The sequence below is a fragment of the Pleurodeles waltl genome, chromosome 1_2 (genome assembly GCF_031143425.1).
Source record: "Pleurodeles waltl isolate 20211129_DDA chromosome 1_2, aPleWal1.hap1.20221129, whole genome shotgun sequence".
Lineage (NCBI taxonomy): Eukaryota > Metazoa > Chordata > Amphibia > Caudata > Salamandridae > Pleurodeles > Pleurodeles waltl.
Window position 1 is genome coordinate 675,167,415 of NC_090437.1, and position 21,904 is coordinate 675,189,318.

The 21,904-nt window shown below is 44.2% G+C and overlaps 1 protein-coding gene across 2 annotated transcripts in view; it reads right to left on the reverse strand.

Moving 5' to 3' along the window:
• Positions 1-21,904, reverse strand: part of TTC29 (tetratricopeptide repeat domain 29) — a 986,907-nt gene that overhangs the window by 954,765 nt on the left and 10,238 nt on the right. For both annotated transcript variants that reach the window (XM_069242623.1, XM_069242622.1), the window contains exon 2: positions 118-236. In XM_069242623.1, the coding sequence (XP_069098724.1) occupies positions 118-230 (113 nt within the window). In that variant the 5' untranslated portion in view covers positions 231-236. The remainder of the gene's footprint in view (positions 1-117; positions 237-21,904) is intronic.

Below are 21,904 nucleotides of genomic sequence, written 5' to 3' on the forward strand. Positions count from 1 at the left end.
ATATGTATTTTTCTAAAGATCTGCACAGTTCATCCCACCTATTAGACAATTTGTACACAGGGTAATTAGAAGAACAACATATCCATTTATAAATCTATATCTCATTAAAGCTCTTACCTAAATTTTTCCTTCTGGCTCTGGCGGATTATTGGGAAGGTTGTGCTCTTCTGTGAATTCAGACAGGTTAGCCCATTTGGGCTTATCACTGGCATAGTGGGTAAGGTAGCCATCTTAGCCTGAAAGACAATAACATGGGTAAATGGGGCAGAATGGATACAAATTACTTTAGTTTTTTTAGGTAGTTGAAGGACTTCAGCTTTCAATTAATGAACAATTAGACCTGTATTCTGCAACCTAAATCAGTTTGAGGTAAATGGATCAGTTGCCGACTACACATTTCTGCACTGGGCTCACTCTTGCTATAGTTTCTATGTTTTGAAACCAAATAGGATGCAGAACTAAAATATTGAATCATTAGGGACACAGGTAGTTTCTACCTGTGCATCAACATCCCCAGAACAAGAGACCCGTAAGAAGGACTACAACATAAGCCTGATAGAAGCATTTTTGGTTATCATTTTTTGAGTTTTGCTGCTAAACATGCTTTGTGTTTGAATATAGTGTATGTTAAATTCAGTGCAGTATCTACAAGACAGAGGCATGGTAGCAGAGCAGCAGTACCTGGAATGGTAATGTATACCAGCATTGTCCGTGCTTAATTTTAGCCAGTGGTTTTCTGTGCTCGGCACCAGCATTTAATTCAAAACACCCACACAAATGACAGTCAACCACATGGCAGTGCTATCTGCCTAATTTTGACATTAGCACAACAACAGTGTTTAGCAAGTCAATATACTTTGAAAAAATGAATAGTACCTGCCACATATACCATTCATATAGCTTTGAATGGCCTGCAACAGTCTGGATTGTCAAACTTGTCGGAGTGCAATGGTTATAGTAGTTGTGTTGGTACTGCCACTGGCAGCGCTGTCAGGGCAATGGGTAGTTTAGGCTGCAGTGACCTCCTGGGAAGGTCCCTGACACTTACTTTATTATTATTATTATTATTTTTTTTACAACTTAAGCACTGTATTGTACAGTATTATTCAGTAACTGTTGTGGCAATACACCACAATTTGGAGTACAGGAAACATTAAATTGAGCACACAGACCCTTTTGCTGTGTTCATTGAACTAGCTGCTCTTCTGCACCAGTATTTGGAATTCACGAAGTTCTAAGGGATTACTAAGTTACAAGTTGCCCAAAGCAAAAACATACGTCCCAATAAAGTTACTTTTCATTGAACATCCACAAATTCATACTGTGACCTGAAAACAAAAGTGAACCAGCTGATGAAGAAGTGGAACAGGCTGATGAACAGCAGGAAAGAGGAGCCCACAGAAGCATTTTCAGAATAGTCAGTATTCTGGAAGGAATGGAAAGCATACACCTCTGGCAAGTTCTGAAACAGTGGCTGAAAACAATGGTGGCTATAAACGTCATCTCAAAAATACTTTGTGGTGGAGACAGCACACAGGGACCTTCTACCGTGCACTCAACTGGGGGCGGGGGAATTGCTGCTCCTCAGGGATTAAGCACAAATCTGCTGTCTTACAGAGATGTAGTCTTAAAAGTGGCATGGATGCTGGGGTAAGTAATGATTGAATTGGCCCACATCATTTTCTCCCTCAACTACACAAGATTAGTGCTGAAACAAAGGACGTCACTCAATAAGGTGAAGAAAAAACCTAGGGCCTATTTACTCACTTACATACTGCTGTTATTAGCCTAAGTAAAAGTCATTCACAAATCAAAAGCTTTCTTGTGTGATGTGCAAGAAGCAGCATAAGATTGGGCAGCAGAAAATAAGGCTTAAACAGAGGGGCCAAGGAGAACTAGAAAGCAGATCAGATAGCTCTGAGGGAAAGAGCATTTGAATGGGGATCGGCAGATGACAAACTGCCCAGACCCATGATAGGAGTTCAAGAACAAATGAGAAGGAGACCGATGCTGACATGGCTGGCAGCAGCCCATCTGTGCCATCGTCCATGAGAACACCATCAGCTGCCCCGCATCCACGGACACATCATCCTCTAACATGGAACGCCTGTCATTCAAGCTCCACGTTAGAGCCAACTTCAACCTAAAAGGCATTCTCATCTGCAGAACACCGGGACTGCGTGCCAACTTCACTGACACAATCAAAGACTTTGTCGCACCATTCACCCTTGATGCTAGCAATTACACCCTACTCGGAGACCTGAACTTCCACCTAGAAGAACATGCTGACCTCAACTCAAGAAGGTTTATTGAAGACCCGGGAAGCCTTGGTCACACCCAATGAGAATGAGAACCTATCCATGTCGCCGGACACCTCCTGGAACCTATTTTCACCAACTTCAGCAACATCAGATCACCCTCATCAAGTTCAGCATCTTCATCCCAGCCCAAATCACACACACCGCTGCCAGACCAGCCACCTGAAACCGAACAACATCACTGACAAGGACTGGAATGTTACTGCAAATAACTGGCGTGCAAACAGAGAATGAGCCAGGACAATGCAGACAGGAGCACTTTCAAACCTGTCCTGAGAGGCTACCACCAAATGATCCGGACCACCAAACTCTCCCCTCTGGTGGATGTCATTGATGGAAGCACCACCAGAAACAAATAAATCTGAAAGATTTTCCCTTCCCTCGGCCACCTCCAAATCAATTACTCCCTTGCAGGACCGCTGCAACAATCTCTGTCAATTCTTCAGCAACAAAATCACCACCATTTCCAGCAACTTCAGACCTCAGCGAACTCCTCACGATTTTATCCAAAGAACAGGTGGTAACCACAAGGCACATGGCCTGTTATCACCACAGAAGAAACTTCCACACCATGAATGAATCAATCAATAATTTTTTGTAGAGCGCAACTACTCACCCGTGAGGTTCTCAAGGTGTGCTGGGGAAGGGGGGCTCAGACACTTCATCAGACCCCTTCATCAGATCCCCACCACGCCTATTCCAGAGGATTGCAACACATCCGTGCCACGCACACACCCATTCTGCATGGCTCCACCTCTTCTATGACCTTCTCAGACACTTGGAAACACACAACTGTCCTCCACTGCTGAAGAAATCCTCTGCAGGCCCTTCAACACTCACCAACTACAGACTAATCTCCCTGCTACCATTCCCAGCCAAGGTTTTAGAGAAAATCATCATCAACACACACCTCACCTAATGTGTCTACTACCACCAACTCCTCAACACCACTCAGTTTGGTTTCAGACCCAACCACAGCATGCAAACTGCCCCCATCGCTGCCACTGGTGGCAGCCACATGACTCTGGATGGAGGAGACACTCTTTGTCCTCTACACAGCATTTGACATGGTTTGCCACCCCATCCTAATCTAACACCTACACAACATCAGAATCCATGGGCATGCACTCCAATGGATCTGCGCCTTTCTGACTAGAAGGACTCAGTCAGTCAGTCTGGCACTGTGCACCTCAGACATCCACAACCTCATCTGCAGAGTTCCACAAGGATCCTCCCTGAACCAGACCCTCTTCAAAGCATAAATGATCCCTCTAACCAGCATCATTCATTCTCACAATACTAACATCCTCTCCTGTGCTGATGACACGCAACTCCTTCTCTACCATGAAGACAAGACGCCTAGTACTCGGATCTAGCTCAATGCCTGCATGACTGAAATCACCTGCTGGATGAAGACTGACTGTCTGAAGCTGAACACCGACATGGCAAAAATCGTTGTCTTAAGTAAGAACACATCACTGTGGGACTCCACTTGGTGGCCAACAGAGCTACAACCAACAATGGCACGATCCTAGAGCTCATCATCGACAGCAACTCAACATGACTGCCCAAGTCCAGAGCATCACTGCCTCATGCTTCCATACCCTGAAGATGCTGAGGAAGATTTTCAAATGGCTCCATTTGGACTTTTGCTTATGCAGGGTCATCCCGAATCTTTTTGCCTCCTGCCTCCTATTTTTTCTGACCTGTCGCTGTTGGCTTTTGAACTCTGAGCACTTTACCACTGCTAACCAGTGCTAAAGTGCAAATGCTCCCTGTGTAAATTGTATGTAATTGGTTTATCCATGATTGGCCTATTTGATTTACTAGTAAGTCCCTAGTAAGGTGCACTAGAGGTGCCAGGGCCTGTAAATCAAATGCTACTAGTGGGCCTGCAGCACTGGTTGTTCCACCCACATAAGTAGCTCTGTAATCATGTCCCAGACCTGCCACTACAGTGTCTGTGTGTGTATTTTTACGCTGTAAATTCGACTTGGCAAGTGTACCCACTTGCCAGGCCTAAACCTTCCCTTTTCTTACATGTAAGGCACCCCTTAGGTAGGCCCTAGGTAGCCCCAAGGGCAGGGTGCAGTGTATGGATAAGGTAGGACATATAGTAATGTGGTTTATATGTCCTGACAGTGAAATACTGCCAATTTCGTTTTTCACTGTTGCAAGGCCTGTCTCTCTCATAGGATAATATGGGGGCTACCTTTAAATATGATTAAAGTGTAGATTCCCCTAGAGAGTAGATGGACATGTGGAGTTTGGGGTCCCTAAACTCACAATTAAAAAATACATCTTTTAGTAAAGTTGATTTTAAGATTGTGGGGGTCATTCCTACCCTGGCGGTCCGAGACCGCCAGGGTAGGGGACGGAGGAAGCACCGCCAACAGGCTGGCGGTGCTTCAGGGGCTATTCTGACTGCGGCAGTAAAGCTGCGGTCAGAAAAGGGAAGTCGGCGGTTTCCCGCCGGCTTCCCGCTGCCCCAGGGAATCCTCGACGGCGGCGCTGCAAGCAGCGCCGCCATGGGGATTCCGACCCCCTTCCCGCCAGCCTGGTTCTGGCGGTTTTCACCGCCAGAACCTGGCTGGCGGGAACGGGTGTCGTGGGGCCCCTGGGGGCCCCTGCAGTGCCTATGCCACTGGCATGGGCACTGCAGGGGCCCCCTAACAGGGCCCCACATTGATTTCAGTGTCTGCTTGGCAGACGCTGAAAATCGCGACGGGTGCAACTGCACCCGTCGCACACCAGCAACTCCGCCGGGTCCATTCGGAGCCGGCATCCTCGTTGCTGGTGCTTTCCCGCTGGGCGGGCGGGCGGCCTTTTGCCGGTCACCCGCCCGCCCAGCGGGAAAGTCAGAATTAATGCGGCGGTCATTTGACCGCGCTGCGGTATTCTGGCGGGGGAAGTTAGAATGACCCCCTGTGTGTTTGAAAATGCAACTTTTAGAAAGTGAGCATTTTCTTGCTTAAACCATTCTGTGACTCTGCCTTGTTTGTGGATTCCCTGTCTGGCTCAGTTTGACAGCTGGGTTGTTTTTCACCTCGCACTAGACGGTGACACAAAGGGGGCTGGGTGTAACCTGCATTTCCTGATTAGCCATCTCTGCTAGGAGGGAGGGGTGGAGTGGTCACTCTCATCTGAAAGGACTGTGCCTGCCTCTGACAATGCCGGCTCCAACCCCCTGGTGTGTGTCTGAGGCCTTGCCTGGGCAAGGCAGGATTTCACAAGTAGGTGTGAGTCCCCTTTGAAGAAAGGTGACTTCAAAGACTAAAATGGGTATAAGAAGGGCACCCAAATCTACAGACTTTAGAAACACTTCTGGAACCAAGAGGAACCTCTGCCTGGAGACGAGCTGATAGCTGAGGAAGAAGTGCTGCCCTGCCTGTGACTGTGCTTTGTGGAGCTTTCCTGCAGTGCTGCTTCTGCCAGAGTAAGAGGGCAAAGACTGGACTTTGTGTGCCTTCCATCTTGTGAAGAAATCTCCAAGGGCTTGATTTAGAGCTTGCCTCCTGTTGTTTGAAGTCTCAGGGACAGCAAAGACTTCTCTCTGCCAGCACCTGGAGTCTCTGGAGAGACTCCTGCCCCGACAAGTGTTGCCCTATCCAGTCCCTGGGCCCTTGAAAGGAAAGCTGGTGGAATCCAAGGAAATCGACTTTGGACGACTTCGGACCGACGCCGCTGCTGAATCCGGTAAAGCCGCCTGCACCTGACGCCGTGACCTTCGCTGGAACGCGACGCTCTTCGCAGGCCCGATGCCGCAGCAGCCCCGCTGAAGTCCGCGACTCCGTGGAAGTCGCCGCACCACGTCGTGACCGACGCCGCTCGAAGTGCACGGATTCAACGTTTCGCACAGACGCTGTGATTCCCGACTTCGCGCATCGGCTTGTTTTCACTCTTTACCAAAGGTACTGTACTTGGGGGTCTACACGACTCCGTGTCCGGCGCCGCTGGTGTCGGCTTGTTGGGAACGACTCCGTCACGATGCCGTGTTAACATCTCATCGAAGCATTTTTGTTTCTAAGCGCTATTTTTGAGTTTAATCTCTAAAAATTCATAACTTGACTTGTGTATGTCGGATTTTTGTCGTTTTGGTCTTGTTTAGATAAATATTTCCTATTTTTCTAAACCGGTGTTGTGTTATTTTGTAGTGTTTTCATTAAGTTACTGTGTGTGTTGGTACAAATACTTTACACCTAGCACTCTGAAGTTAAGCCTACTGCTCTGCCAAGCTACCAAGGGGGTAAGCAGGGGTTAGCTGAGGGTGATTCTCTTTTACCCTGACTAGAGTGAGGGTCCTTGCTTGAACAGGGGGTAACCTGACTGTCAACCAAAGACCCCATTTCTAACAGCTCCCTATTAGCATCCGGAAAACTGTCACATACGCCCTAGTCACAAGCAAACTGGATTACAGGAACACCCTCTATGCAGGGATCAACAGAAAGCTCACCAGAAGGCTGCAGACCATTTAAAACTTAGCGGCCAGAAACACTCTGAACCTTCCAGGCCACACTCCCATCACACCACACCAGAAGGAGTTCCATGGGCTCCCCGCTCAAAAACAAGCACAACTGAAACTCCTCACCCACACTTTCAAGGCACTACATATCTCTAAACCCTTATACGTCAACAATTGCATCTACTGGGGCGTAGCCAGCAAGATGGCCATGTAGACGTGTTTGCAAGCAGCTCCGGCGGCCCAGCCACAATTCAACGATAATCTGGCCATCCGCCTTGGACTATTAAACTTGTTCCACTCAATGCAGTATGTCCGAGAACCCTACAGACCTACAAACCACCGAAATCTTACCCCAAGGGCAGGTATGTGAAGAATGAAAAACAGCAGCATGATGGCTGCGACTGCTGCGGAAGGCGCATAGCCAAAACCCCCTCCTAAAACGGACACAGAGGGACTGATACTGGGGGCTGTGGCGAGGTGCCTTGCTGCCTGCTGACGGGGGGCTCTGTGGCTGGCCCAGGACACAACACCGCACCAGGGATGAGGGCCTTGCCCTGTTTGTTGGGCCCAGACATGGAGAGATGGGCAGAACCGGCATGCCTGATCAGGGCAATATCTGGAAGCGGGGCACTAGAGATCGGCCCCGGACGTCTCTGCTGCGGTAAGCGCACTCCTGGGCTCCCCCAATCCATCGTTGGATCCGACGAGGAGCCGACTGCTCGAACTTGAGGCCTGGGCCGAGAGGGGAGGCCTGCGATGGTGGGGGGTCAAGGGGGCTGAGGGAGTGAGGAGCAGGGGGGTGTACTGTAGCGAAGGTCTATTGCCTAGGTGGTAGAACCTGGACATAGTGGGGCGGGCAGGTCCAACGTGCCTGATCTGGGCTGGTAGAGGCACCTCTATCAGCCTGTGCCATCTATCAGACTGAATATTTCCCTAAGGATCTGCTTGACACCCGCTTGAGTCAGCATTTTTTATACTCATAGATAATAATAATAGCCTATTATTTACTTCTGGATTAGTATAATACAAATGGGATGAAAGCAAGAAGGATAGAGCCTTAAAGCCTTGGCCCATCACTGGTATATGCCCTGCCAAGGCTGCAAGAGAATGTACTAAATGAAGTAGGCTAATTGCTCTTAGAAGTGCCGATTCCATACTTATTATCATAGGTGAATTTAATAATGTCTTGTCACAAAAATACACGGATTGGTTGGAAGCAGAAGAGAGAGAGGAGACAGTAAAAGACTTACAAAATGTAACCAAATTATGACCTAATAGATGTGTAGCGACTGAAGCATAAAGATAAGACACAACACACATGCTTCTCAGGAGGGCAATACACATTCTCTAGAATGGATTAAGTTTTCATTTCAGGGCTAGGATTTGGGAGGGTAGTGGGGCAGATGAACCCTGGATCATTCCTCAATGGTGTTCACAGTGGGCAATGGAACCTTGAACATGAGGAAGGGATGGAGACTGAATGCTTCGAGACTAAGAGGCAAAACTACTAGTAGCCTTTACTTTGAGGAAAACAAGGGGTCCATACAGCTGTTAGTTGTTACTGGGCCTCACAATTGGCCTCTGTCGATGGCTGGACTTTGGCACCAGATTACAAACTAGATGTCAGGCTAGACGTTCTGCTTTTGGGGAATAACAGTCATATGCTTTTATATGCTTTACCTTTGACTACTGTACCAGGAAGAAGGACCGCTGTGCTGCTGAAGGACTGCTGCTTTGCGGACTCCTATCCTGCTGTGCTGCCCTGCTGCCTGCTGTTCTCCTGACTGTGACCACTCTCGCAGACCACAAGAAAAGCCATCAAGATAAGGAGAATGGCTACAAGAGCATTGGGTGCAGAAATATAAAAACCAAGAAAATTGCTCTGTGGTTAGGGCAGTCAATGGGTCACGTTCCACAACTGTATGGTTTAAAATTGAGACTTTATTGGGAATTCAACACTGGGAGATATTTGGTGTTCTGATAATTGTCCCGTGAATTCTTTGATATCCACATACCAGGTGCGTTTCCCATTAATAAGAGGGCAGAACTCGACATTATGTTGTGCAATTGTTGTGAAATATGCAACTTTATTTTAGAAACGTAAATGTACTAGTTTTGTTTGCTTTTGGTAAGCAGCCCTATGGCTGTTTCCCAAAAAGCAACAACTGAATAAGTTATTTTAAACAGAAACAAGGAAATCTTGTTGTTGCTTGATTAGAATGTATTCTAATTTTAGATTTGAAACGTTCAATGATATAAATGAAATTCAGGTTTCAATTTGGTTTCCATGCTGCATGTCTGCTTGATCTGCTTCTATGAAACACGATAGGTTGGAAACATTGCAGAACAGCACTTGCACAATGGTTATGATCAAAACGAATCAAAAGCTCAAACGAATGAATCTAATTGTTTTGCAAGGCGTTATACCTCATGAAATTAAATCAACTGGTAGCGTGAACTGAGAGTTTAAAACAGATACAAATGGTTGGATTAATGAGCCCATCACATATTAAGTGAAGAAGTGATCCAGTAAAGGTCAAAAGGCTGTTCTTCTACAGTATGAAGATTCTGTTCTTTTTTCCAGTATGTTTCAGCAACATTTATAATAAGCATAACATAATCAGCAATATACTCTGTGAGGTACCTCATTGTGAGGTAATAGAACCTGAAGGAAGTGATTTTCATCTTTGAAGTTAACTGTTAGACCTGACAGCATTAGGGTGGTCTTCCCCTCAGCTATTTGCCTACTTCCTCTACTTTCCTGGCCTTGTTTATGCTGCCTTTACGAAGCTGTGCACTTTACCACTGCTAACCAGTGCTTATGTGCTTGTGCTCTCTCGCATGGAACTATTGGCTTATCCCCAGCTGGCATATTTAATTTACTTGCAAGTTCCTAGTAAAGAGCACTACATGTGCCAAGGGCCTGTAAATTAAATGCTACTTGTGAGTCTGCAGCAATGATTGTGCCACCCACGTAAGCAGCCATTTAACCATGTCTCAGGCCTGCCATTGTAGAGGCTGCATGGGCAGTTTTACAGCATGTCACCCTGGCAAAATAACCCTATTGCCAGGCCTAAACATTTCCTTTTTGATAAACGTAATTCACCCCTATGGTAGGCCCTCGACAACCCAGAGGGCAAGGTGTAATGTATTTAAAAGGCAGGACATGTACATTTAAGTTTTACATGTCCTGATAATGAAAAACTTCCAAAGTCGTTTCTCAATTACAGCAAGGCACATCTCTCCCATCGGATAACATTAGGATTATCTTAATTAGATTTTACAAGTGTAATTCACAATCTGGAAGAGATACATTTTTAAAGTTTGGTGTCTCTGGAATAACAATTTAAAATTATAACATGTTGAAGTTGGACTTTAAATTGTAATTCTGAAAATTGTACTTTTAGAAAGTTGGCATTTAATTACTTTAGCTAATTGGTGCATGTTGCCTGTATCTGATCACTTGTCTGAGGGGTTGGGAGGAAGGATGCACCTGGGCTTTTTGTATTCTTCCTATACAGCCAAAAAATGGGAGCTAAGGTGTGACATGGTGGGTCTTGATGGGCCATCCTGGCAAGATGGGAGGATGGAGCTGGCCACAGCCACACTTACCCCTGAATAGGCTGTGTCTTGTCCCCACATCAGGAGATGCATAACCCCTGTAGTGAGTCTAGAGCCAGGGCAGGACCTCTGTGCACTTTAAAAGCTTGTCTTTGAAGTCTTGCCCACTTCAAAGGCCAAACAAAGTAAAAGTACAGGACACCATCAAATCAGAAAACTCCTGGACCTGTGACTACTCTACCAGGAAGAAGGACCGCTGTGCTACTGAAGGACTACTGCTTTGCTGGACTCCTACCCTGCTGTGCTGCCCTGCTGCCTGCTGTTCTCCTGACTGGGTGAGAAGGACTGGGTCTGCATCACTTGAACCCAGAGTGACTCCAAGGGTAGCTGACTGGTCTCCTGATCTGAAGTCTCAGGGTCATAAACACTTCCAACCAACCTACTACGGCACCTGGACCCTGCCATCTGAGAGTCTGCCCTGCCAAGTGATGTCACCCCAATGGACCCTTGGACGTGAGGCCTAAGGTGCTTGCTCCAGTAAAATCACTACATCTCCTCTGTTGCATGGGTATAACCACACATCTCCGCCGCTGCGTGGATAGAACCGTTGCATTGTTTTTAGAACCAGCACTGAAAAGATTTCTTAAGTGCACAGCCCCTGCTTCCTCAACGACAATGCTGATCTCTTCATCACAGCCACCATGCTCATCAGAACTGGCACATCCCCTCGATGCCAGTACATCCAACACTTACACCCGAACTTCCTCGCATCTTGGCTCCAACGCATCGTGACCACTGCACAGGGAACTTTTGCACATCTCCTTGACTGCCTGGAAAAATAAATAAATCAACGCACCTCCTCTGCTGCAGGGATTGATGCCAACGCATCGCTTCCGTTGCATCTTTGATACTGATGTAGCCAGGATTAAGGTACTTCTGTACAGCAGGCCTCATTGGATCTGTGTATCTGGCCCGCGATCCATCGCGGTCACCCTGAACTTTTTACTTTGCCCCATTCTGGAACGACCAGATATCCCTGATTGGAGCTTCTTGCTTCTGAGCACTAATTTACAGTTTAATCTTTAAAAATTCATACCATAAGTTCCACTTATTGGATTTTTGTCATTTGGCTTTGTTTTGTTTATTAATTTTGCTATATTTTTCAGAACTGGCGCGGAATCTTTTTGTGTGGTGTTTCACTCTTTTACTGTTTGAAGTGTTGCACAAATACGTAACACACCACCTCTAAGTTAAGCCTGACTGCTCTGTGTTTAGCAACCAGAGGGTGAGCAAATGTTAATTTAGGTTTTGCCTGACACCTACTCTGACTCGGATTGTGGTTGCTGCTTGACTAAGGTTAACACCCCAGGCAATCAATAAAACAATTTCTAACAAAAACTATTATAAATTGTTGATTACTTCTTTTCAAATTAATTTGTATTTCTTACGATGAGTTGAGTACTAATTGGAGAATAAAGATTGGAGTGAGAATCAGAGAGTTTTAATTAGAGTAAAATAGATTGCTTCATAAGAAAGACTTTATTTTGGAAATCCAAATTAAAATAAAAAGATCACAAATCCTGTCACTCAAGACAAAAGAATTCACTGGCTAAAATATATTTGCTACTCGTAATATAAATTTGGAACATTGTGTAATAGATTTTAGCAAAGCATGACACTTTGTAGGTCTAAAGCCTTTGGTTTATCATCCCTTTGAGCCTCTTCCAGATGCAGATATCAAGTTTATCACAATAAAAGTTGTGTTTCTTATAGCCCTCACCTCTGCTAGGCAGCTAGGGGAGCTGGGAGCTCTTATGGCTTGATAATTTTTCTTTCTTCATGACAGCATGTCCTAAAGTGTCCTCTTCTTTTTATAAATCTCAGAAAGTTCTTCCACAGCCTTATCCAATTCTTCTGAGTTCTCGGAAGAGCTACAGTGGAATGTGCTTGATGTTAAAAGAGCATTAGAAATGTATTTGAAGAGTTCTTCTTTTACGAGATCTGGCCTGTTATCACATTTGGGTCTTCTAATCAAGGGTCAAAGGCTTCTCTGGTATTAATTAGTAGATGTGTGAAGCAAAATTATTATTTGGCTTATTCAGTTTTGGGTCTTACTCCTCCAGAAGGGGTTAGGGGATGGTCAAACTGAGGAGTATCAATTTCCTGGGCTAAAGTGAAAGGAGTTTCTATTTCTGCGACTTGTAGAGAAGCTGTTCCAAACACTTTTGTTAAACTTTACAGATTACAAACAATTTTCATTGAAAACACAGGTTTTGGTTCAGGAGTGTTGACATCATTTTCTGTTAAAATTTTGATTGAATCACTTTTTGGTTTCTTCATGAAAAGTGGTTCAGCACATTTTTATTGGGATATGAAGGCTAATCACAGTATGCTTTGGCATTACTCAAAAGTAAAGAATGGGGCGAGGACTAAAGGATTTCTAGGTAATGTTCTCATTACTTAGCAGTAAACTTCATTGCTCCTAGTCCTGTTGGTCTCGCCCCATTCATTGCACCCCACCCTCCCTCTTGATTCAATGGTCTTCATATCATTTATGTTGGGCTTCGTGACTTCAGGAGGAATACTGGGTTAGGCATCCTCTTATGCCTCCAGCTGAAGGGGGTGAGGCTTGTTCACTAGCATTCTAATCTGTTCTTTCTTCTCTCTCGTGAGGTGGACGCCACTTCAAAAATAATGAATGAGGCAAGGACAACAGGACTAGGAGTAATGAAGATTACCTTAAGTAATAAGAACACTGTCCACAGCTACTCTAAATTGAAAACCTCAAAATACCCACTAAAGCTGGTTGCCAAATAAATCACTGTTTAGGGCTTAGGATGAGGCAGAATCTATTTACTCCTCCAGCCCACATTCAACAGCAAAAACATGGGGGGTTCTGGGAATCAAATCATTGTGGTGAAGACTCTCAGATGGCATGAATTGTTCTAAAGAATTCCATCTGATATAAAGCACAATAAACAACCATCCAAAGTCAGCTAGCACCAATAAATGTGCACTGTGACTAGTAAAGCTGTGTTTTCCTTTAACAAATATTGTGCTCCAATTAGTAGTTATTAATGCATTAACAAACTACTAAAGTCATTAAATAAGAGATTTTAAAAACAGGGGAAGCAATGCAGGTCTGTATTCACGTAGTGGCATCCATTACCAAATGTTTGAGAAAAAAAGTCAGGTGTCAGCATGAAAAACTGAAGAATTTGTTTTTGCCTGCTATAAAGAGTATATATAAATTCTTAGACAGAATGAAATGTTTTCTCCCAGGACAATGCAGCATACCTCACTTCCCAGATGGAATTACCACAGAGAAACATCATTACAATTTATGCATAAAATTTAGGCAACACATTTTCCAATCACACACACACACAAAGGAACAGAAAATATTTTTTTCTGAAGTTAATGACCAAGCCCAATTTAAGTGCCGACATTTCTGTCGGAATAAGATGGAGAAGCCTAGATCTTTTCCGGGTAAGAATGTGCGAGCAAAATAAAAAACTACGGACAAGGAAAACCTTTTCTCTGTTTCTCTCTTTGAGCGTAATAACACAAATGCTTTTTTGTTTCTTTTTACCATACAGCAGATCAAAATTCAAGTCTTCCTTAGGCAGGGTTGAGATTTTACTTTTTTCGGACTAGTTCAAGTGCTATTCTGCTAATCCACATCTAGTTGGACTCAGGAATAAATAGAGCTACACTGTAGCCCAACCATGCAATCCAGAACCTAGTTTCCGTGGAGTGCTTCCTTGTCATAATGGAATAAACTGTTGGATCATTAGATCGATGATCCTGCCCCTCGCAAAGTGGCACAAAAGTTCCCAACCAGAAAAGAATAGTCAGTATTGGTAAGGATCAACTAGCAAACTCAAACAAACTGATTTTCTAAACCATATTAACTGCCTTTAACCAAGGGGCTAGGTTGGGAATGAATGGATTAGTGGTCCCCCTTTTCAATGCAGTCAACAGTCACCGTTTATCATGAAAATGTTGATTTCATTGAGAAACATACCACTCATGAACTCTGCAGTGGACGACTTCTTTCAGAAATCTTTTGTGGCAATTGAAGACATAAATTCCCTTCCTGAACTGCACCAAGTAATCTAAGTGAGCCTAACGTCCTCTGCAATGGATTGGGGTGAGAATTCTCCTCTTAAACAATTTAGGAAAAACAGTCAAATAAGACATTTTACAACACTATTTTCATATCATTTTGCAAGACAAATCACTTACTTAATACTTCAATAATTTCATGGTGTGGAAAGCGCGGATGACCATTACCAGGGGATTTTGGGTTCACTCACCCCAACAAAATGTTTAGGAAATGGGGAAAAATTCTGCATCTTTCAGTACAGTTTCCCTACTGATGTGTCTAAAAGGCTATTGGTAATATGGATAGCTCAAAAATGCACTTCTTTCAGGAATTTTTCATGCCATTTTTCTTCCCTCCTAAATTGGACTTCCTTTTATTTTTCTTTCCCGTCCTTACAAGGAGACACCCGACCCTGTGCTATGACTGAAAATCTATGTGGTACGGGCAGGAAGTAAAAACAGAAGCAAGCAAATAGCTCATAATGTCAGACAGCAGAGTTAAAGATTTTACAGACTAATAGATCAGCGCTTTTGTTCAAGTTATTACAGATTTGGACAACAGACAGATTGCACTGTTTGTGCAGGGAATGGTCTCAAAGAGATGTAGTGACAAATAACAGCTTTTAATATATATTTAAAAAAACAATACATTTTTCATAAAAATGAGCTTTTCAGTTAATGAAAATATGCACACTTTTCTATCAACTGTAACAGTTTCATTTTAATTCAATGAACCAAATTCCACACCACAAAAGGTGATCATGTTAACAAAAGCTCCCAAAATGCAGATCTTAAATGAAAATGTTTAAACTTAATGGTCAATGGGTGTTTGGTGTCCATGCATCAGTGTGCAAGTTTTTTTTTTTAATCAAGTGCTCACGGGTAGTATCACTTTCACATAGTTACATTCTTCCTTGCAATTCCATGTTTCAATCTCATGACAGGAATGCACCAAAGGTGCCATAAAATACTGCCATTATGGCTCGGCTAGCACAATATTAAGAGTGGGTACCATCATATCAAGGATGGCTCTTTATGACAAGAACTGTCACTAATATGTTAGAGTTAGCACAATACCAGGGATGGGCTCCTTAATGCCATGCATGTCCATGTTACACCAAGAATTACTAACATTATACATGGACTTGTGTGGGAACACGCTGGACTTTAATAGGTTGTAATTTGGTTTATGTGAGGAGAGAAAGAAGCAGTAAATCTATGCCTCTCTCTCTCTCTCTCTCTCTCTCTCTCTATCTCTATCTCTCGCTCTCTCTCTCCCCATTCTAGAATGCACCATGTTAAGTAGCAAAGCCAGATGCCACACATCCTCCCCTTTAATAACATAACAATACTACAACAGTCTAAAGGTGGACTAATAAAACGTAAATAATATTTGCAATGTAACATTTACAGAATATTAAAAATGAAATACAACATTGCTAACATTTATAATATAACATTCTCAGACCATAAGATAAAAGCTTTACTAGGTAACAGTACATCTACCTATAACAAAATCGTTATACTTTCCAGGAAAAACACATAATATACCAGACTTTGCGGAAAAACAGGTTTCCCCAGGAATAACAGATGAGTTATAAAATGTCATGAACACTCCAGACTGGTTACACTACGTCCACTGTTATCCCCCCTAAAATATCATCACCAGGAACCATGATATCCATAGTCGCATTATTGTTGTTCCATGCATCATTAGAATCATTGTTATTGCCTATATCATTGGAACACCCACTGCTAATGTAATCACAGCACCCACATTAATTCTCCTCCCACAACCACACACTAGATTTTTCTGCATCCTTGGTAATGTTCCCATCCTATTTCCATGTTAGAATTTTATTGCAGTTGGACGTTCTACCAAAATGACACACAATACATTACGCCATACCAAACTTGACTCCCAGCCAGTCACTCTGTTCCATATTCACTTCCTTTAAACCATTTTTTTTATGGTATTCTTTGTACATTCTTTGCACTATCCACAGGCTCGTATTGACCAGTAAATGAGACAATTAACTCTGTAATTTCTTAGTAATCCATGCAGTATTGTCTTTAAAATGGCTCTCTCCCCTTTAAGACTGTAAATGGACTGTACCATGTTAAAGTAGGAGTGATCTTACATGTCCAAGCTGCTCAGTTCCCTTTCCCAATCCAACCCAGCAGTGAAAGCAGACTGCACACTTCCATTGATCATTCGATTAAAACTTTCCACTGCACTATTACCTGTAGGCAGACAAACAGGGGTGAGGACTCTCTCACACTTTACCACAGCTACCCAGTGCTAAAGTGCTTGCGCTCTCTCCTTAAAACATGATGACATTGGTTTATATCAGATTGGCTCATTTAATTTACTTGTAAGCCCTTGATAGAGTTGAACCACCTGTGCCCTGGGCATGTCAATTAAATGCTACTGGTAGGCCTGCAGCATTGATTGTTGTACTCACTTAAATAGCTCTTCTGAGCATGCCTCAGGCCTGCCATTGCAGCCTGTATGTGCTGTTTTAAACTGCCATTTTGACCTGGCAAGATAAACTTTTTGCCAGGCCAAAACATTCCTTTGTAATACATATATGTCACCACTAGGGTAGATGCTGAACAGCCCAGATAGCAGGGTGCAGTGTATTTAAGAAGTAGGACATGTCTTTTTAAGTTTTACATGTCCTGGTAGTGAAAAACTCCAAAACTCATTTTTTTACTACTGCAAGGCCTACCTCTCCCATAGGAGTTACCTTAATACGTTTAATAATCATGACATTTCCAATTGTGAGCTGGTAAACAGGTTGAGTTTGGTGTCTAAAGAATTGTATTTAAAAGCCCTCTTTAATGGCGGAATCGGATTTTCAATCACAATTTTGATAATGCTACTTTAAGAAGATTTTCTTGACCTAACCATTTGGTGTCTGCTGTCTGTACATCAAAAAATCAATAGGGATTAGGAGGAATTAAAGGTCCAGTGCATACCCTCCGGTAACTGTTACTAATAATGAAATACACTGTTCCTAAGAGACATGAAAAACAAAAACAAAAAACAGGGAGAATGTTAGGGGATCCTACTCAATAGGGGGTCCTATTCAATAGGAGCAAGAGTCCTCACACACCCAAATGGGTGTCATGCTTCATCATCGGACCAGCTCCTCGTCAGACTGGCGCTGCAATGTCTGACGGGCACCACCCTTTTGGGGGGCTCTTTGCCGGAGATCTTTTTTGATGATGCCACACTGTCCCGCAGATGAGTCGGGAGGAGAGAAAAGAAGAAAAAGGAGAGCGGGAAAAACTAGAAGTAAAATTGGCTCAAAAACTCTCTGAAAGGTTTATCTTTATTGGTGCAGGGAGCTGGCCAAGGTTAAAACAATTACCAGGAGAGTTAGGTCAATGTAATGTTTGACCCTTCTCACATGGAAATGGGTGGTCAAGGACTACTAGACCCACCTCAAAAATCGGGTCGACATGTTTCGCGTCTGTTTGGTCCAAAAAGGATCCTATGACGCTTCCTCAGGACCTAATATAATAATGCTTCTCCACCTATAAACTCAAAATACTTTAGTCTACATATGCTGACAAGCGAAAGCAAGGAAATTAGTGTAGTCAGTCACTTACAAAAAGTCCATTTGGACCCAGTATGTCAGTCCTATCCGTCGCCCTGAAAATGTATGAAAATCATGTCAATGGTTAATGCTTAATGCAGAAAAGAACACATACAATTAGTTGTGTATTAATGTGGCACACAGTGATCGTGAAGAAAGTGGCACGTCATGCCAATTTAAAAGTATAATGCTTACCCTCCCAACTAGAGACAGGGCTTCATGGGATCACGCAGACCGTAGGCCTGGTCCATATAACACACTGCATGTCATATAGAAGAACATAGGATAATATCACAGAACAAAGGTGAGAGTCAAGGTAACATACGTTCCAATCTACTGAGGAGTATAATAATGAAAATTACGTACCCCCCATCTTAAGTGCAAGGTCAGGAAAGAGAGAGAGAGAGAATATGCAGGTCCCATTAAGTTGCACACTCGCTTATCTATCATAGTTCTCTCACTTACAATAAGAATAGTTCGTTCAGGCCATCTTTATACTCTTACATCAATACAGTCTCTCTGTTAGAAGTGGCTGTATTCCCTTTAAAAATTCCAGAAATACAAGTATCCAAACGTACCTAGTGTCAAACCCCGCTATCTAATCGGTGTCCTCGGTAATTAATAACAACTAGTTAAAATGTTGGTAGCTAGCCCATAGAGTGCCAAATATTAAATCAATCGGGTGCATAGCGCGTTCGGAAGGAGGTGGTTTGAATTTGAAACCGGCAGGACAGAATACCAATTGTGTTCCACTCGGGGTACATCAAAAAAGAGAGAGAGAGGGAGGAGGGGAGGAGGACTCACTCAGTTAAGGCCAGCCGTCGGACATTCTTCCTACCCCGGGTCGCGCTCCCGAACGAGTAAGGGAGACGCGATACCGGTGGGTAAAAAAGGGGAGGGGGAAAGCCAAAACCGGAAGTCGCCCGGCTCGCGCGTTGCTAGGCAACGTTTGCAAGCCTCAAGGGCGGTCATAACGTGGCTGCAACGCGAAGAGGCTGATTATTATCCAGCACTTCAAATGCGGTCGCCATATTTGAGTGTCTCGATCAGAGACACTCCCCAATACAGTGAATACACGAGCCTAACCAATGTGCCCACTTCTCGTGATCATGACAGTCAGGTTTTCACATGTATTGTAACATTATCAAGACATTCAGCGGTTGCCATCATAAATTGTGTATATTCTTACAATTATGGTCACAATGTCGTCACTTTCAACACAGGAGGGATGGAATGCAGCATCACTGTTATCAAAGACGGGGGTCATATCAAGATAGCCAGTATCTAAGTATTTCACAGAAAAGTTAAAGGACAAATATATTGTGGATATGGACAAAAGGGGAGGGAGAAAAAGGGGGCAAAACGGGTATGTTGTTGTACCACTGTGACCCACTATTATTCAAGGGGAAAAGTTAAACCAAGGGATATCATCATTTAAACCCGTACGGTGGGTCCCAAGTTTAAATACCCAACGTTGTTCTAACTCAAAGAGGGAATCGGAACCTCCAAACGGGTGTGTCTGTAGTACAACCCACCACATGTCATCTGGACTATGTTTGGTTTCAATATAATGAATACTTAATTTAGTCGAAGTTCGACCGCATCGAATGTCGCTGCGATGCTCATTGATTCTCAATTTAACCGCTCTTGTAGTCATCCCCACATATCGCAAGCCACAAGGGCACGTAATCAGATACACGCAATTGCGGGTATTGCAATTAGTATGTTTGAGTAATCGCCAGAGCCCAATCGGGTCTAGCTCCAAAGAGTCAAGTCGTTTTGTCAAGGAGCATACATTGCAGTTCCCACACGGGAAATGGCCCTTGACTGGTGGTAACTCCCATAGGGTCCCTTGTCTGTTTGACGTCTCTCTGGGTCTGGGTCTTGTGTGAATCAACATGTCTCTCAAATTGGTGGTCCTTCTGAAGGCAAAGAGAGGTTTAGGAATATTCCCACCCCCACTCTGGAGGATCTCCCATCTTTTGTTGATGATTTTCTTGACTGAGTTAGACAGGGGTGTGAACGTTGTGACGCATGTTAATTTATTATCTGTACGTCTGGGTATCGTCTGTAGTAATAGGTCCCTATTACTATGTTTGGCTCTTTTAAAGGCAGCATCAACCACTGCTGTCTGTATCCTGAGTCACATGACTAGGTTCAGTTGAACTTTGTGTATTGCTCCCAGACAGTGCGACAAAGGGAAAGTGAGTATTGGTAGGATGGGCCACTCTGAGTTAAAGAGGGGGGGGGGGTAGCCGTCACCTACCACACGTGTACATCAAAAGTCCCTGCCTGAGCACTGTCACAAAGGGGTAGGACACTAGTCTACAGTGACCCCGGACAGGGAGGCAGGAAAGTCCAAGCACCTATGGTTAGTGGAATCCTATGGAAGCTTCTCCCACTTCAAAGTGGGCACCAGGTATAAATATTGGACCTTAGGAAGCAACTCTCCTGGACACCTCTGGACCTGTTTACTCTGCCAAGAAGAAAGACTGATGTGCTGCCAGAAGGGCTGCCACTCTGCTGGACTGATGCTCTGAATGACTGCTGCCCTGCTGTGCTGACCTGCTGCCCTCTTGCCTGAGTGAGAAGTACTCGACCTGCATTTGTTGAACCCAGGACTCCAGGGTGATTCCAAAGGCTAGTTAGCTGGTTGCCCGACTAAAGCCCCAGGGACAGAAGGCTCCAACAACCTGGAACCCAGCACTTGGACTCTGCCATCTGTGGGCCCTACCTGGTCAAGTGGTACCAGTCCTGGACCCTATGTGGGCCTGAAGGTGCTCTGCCAGCCCACATTGGATCAAGGAGAACCAACACATCTCCTCTGCTCTACGGCACAACCCTGAGCAGAACCAACACATTGCCTCTGCTGCTTAGAGTTTCCCAAAGGAAGGAGTTTGCATCACAGCCCAGAGCCCCATGCAAATGTCTTTTTTTGATGCTATCAAATTCCTTTTGCAGCATCTGACTCTAATTGAATCCCTGACGGTCCTTCAAACACTGTCTCAACCTGGAGGTTTTAGCAGCAAAATTCCTTTCAAACTTCTTTCAAACTGGTAGGAGCCAGAGAATTACTAATAACCAAAACTGTCTTTTTTTGGGAATATTCCCTCTCTACTCACCTAATGCCCCAAATATATCACCAATTGCACTGCAAATGCACATTTATTAATTTCTGCATGTAAACCTTTGTCAGCCAGTCTTTCCAGAACTAACCTGTCTGTGATCATGTGCATGTTTGTCACTTCCTATAATAAGAATGTCATCAGGGATCTACTTCCAGGTCTTTGAATAATAAGTGCATAAGAAGCTAGGACATGGCAGCTGCTGAAGCCAGGCCAAATGGCACATGCACAAACCTGTAACAGCCAAATGGTGTGAAAAAGGATGTAAAACCCTTCTAGAGGAATGTAGACTAATTTGGTGGTTTGCCAACGTAAGAGCAATCGTAGGGAAACCATGTGACCCACCCGGTCAAGAGTTCATTGATCTTGTGAAGTGGAAATCTGTCCACCACGATATTTTTATTGAGGTATCTAAGATTAATGTATTGTCTTATCTTCCCACTGGACCTCCTGGCAATCACCAAGGGCGCCAACCATTCAGCATTCTTTGGACAGAGAGACACACCAGTAGGGGGGTGTGCTGCTTAGGACCCGGGGCTACTGAGGCCTGAGCCCCTTCCAGCTCCAGCGACATGCCAGCCTTCATGATGACTCCCTGTTGCCTCGCATTGTGAGGTGTGGGGCGACAGGAGGTCCAGGAGTCGTGGTTTAGGCACATCACTTCTGCCCACCACCGCAGCGATGGCCAGGGATATATAAGATACCTTGCCCCTGGTCTCTGCCTTT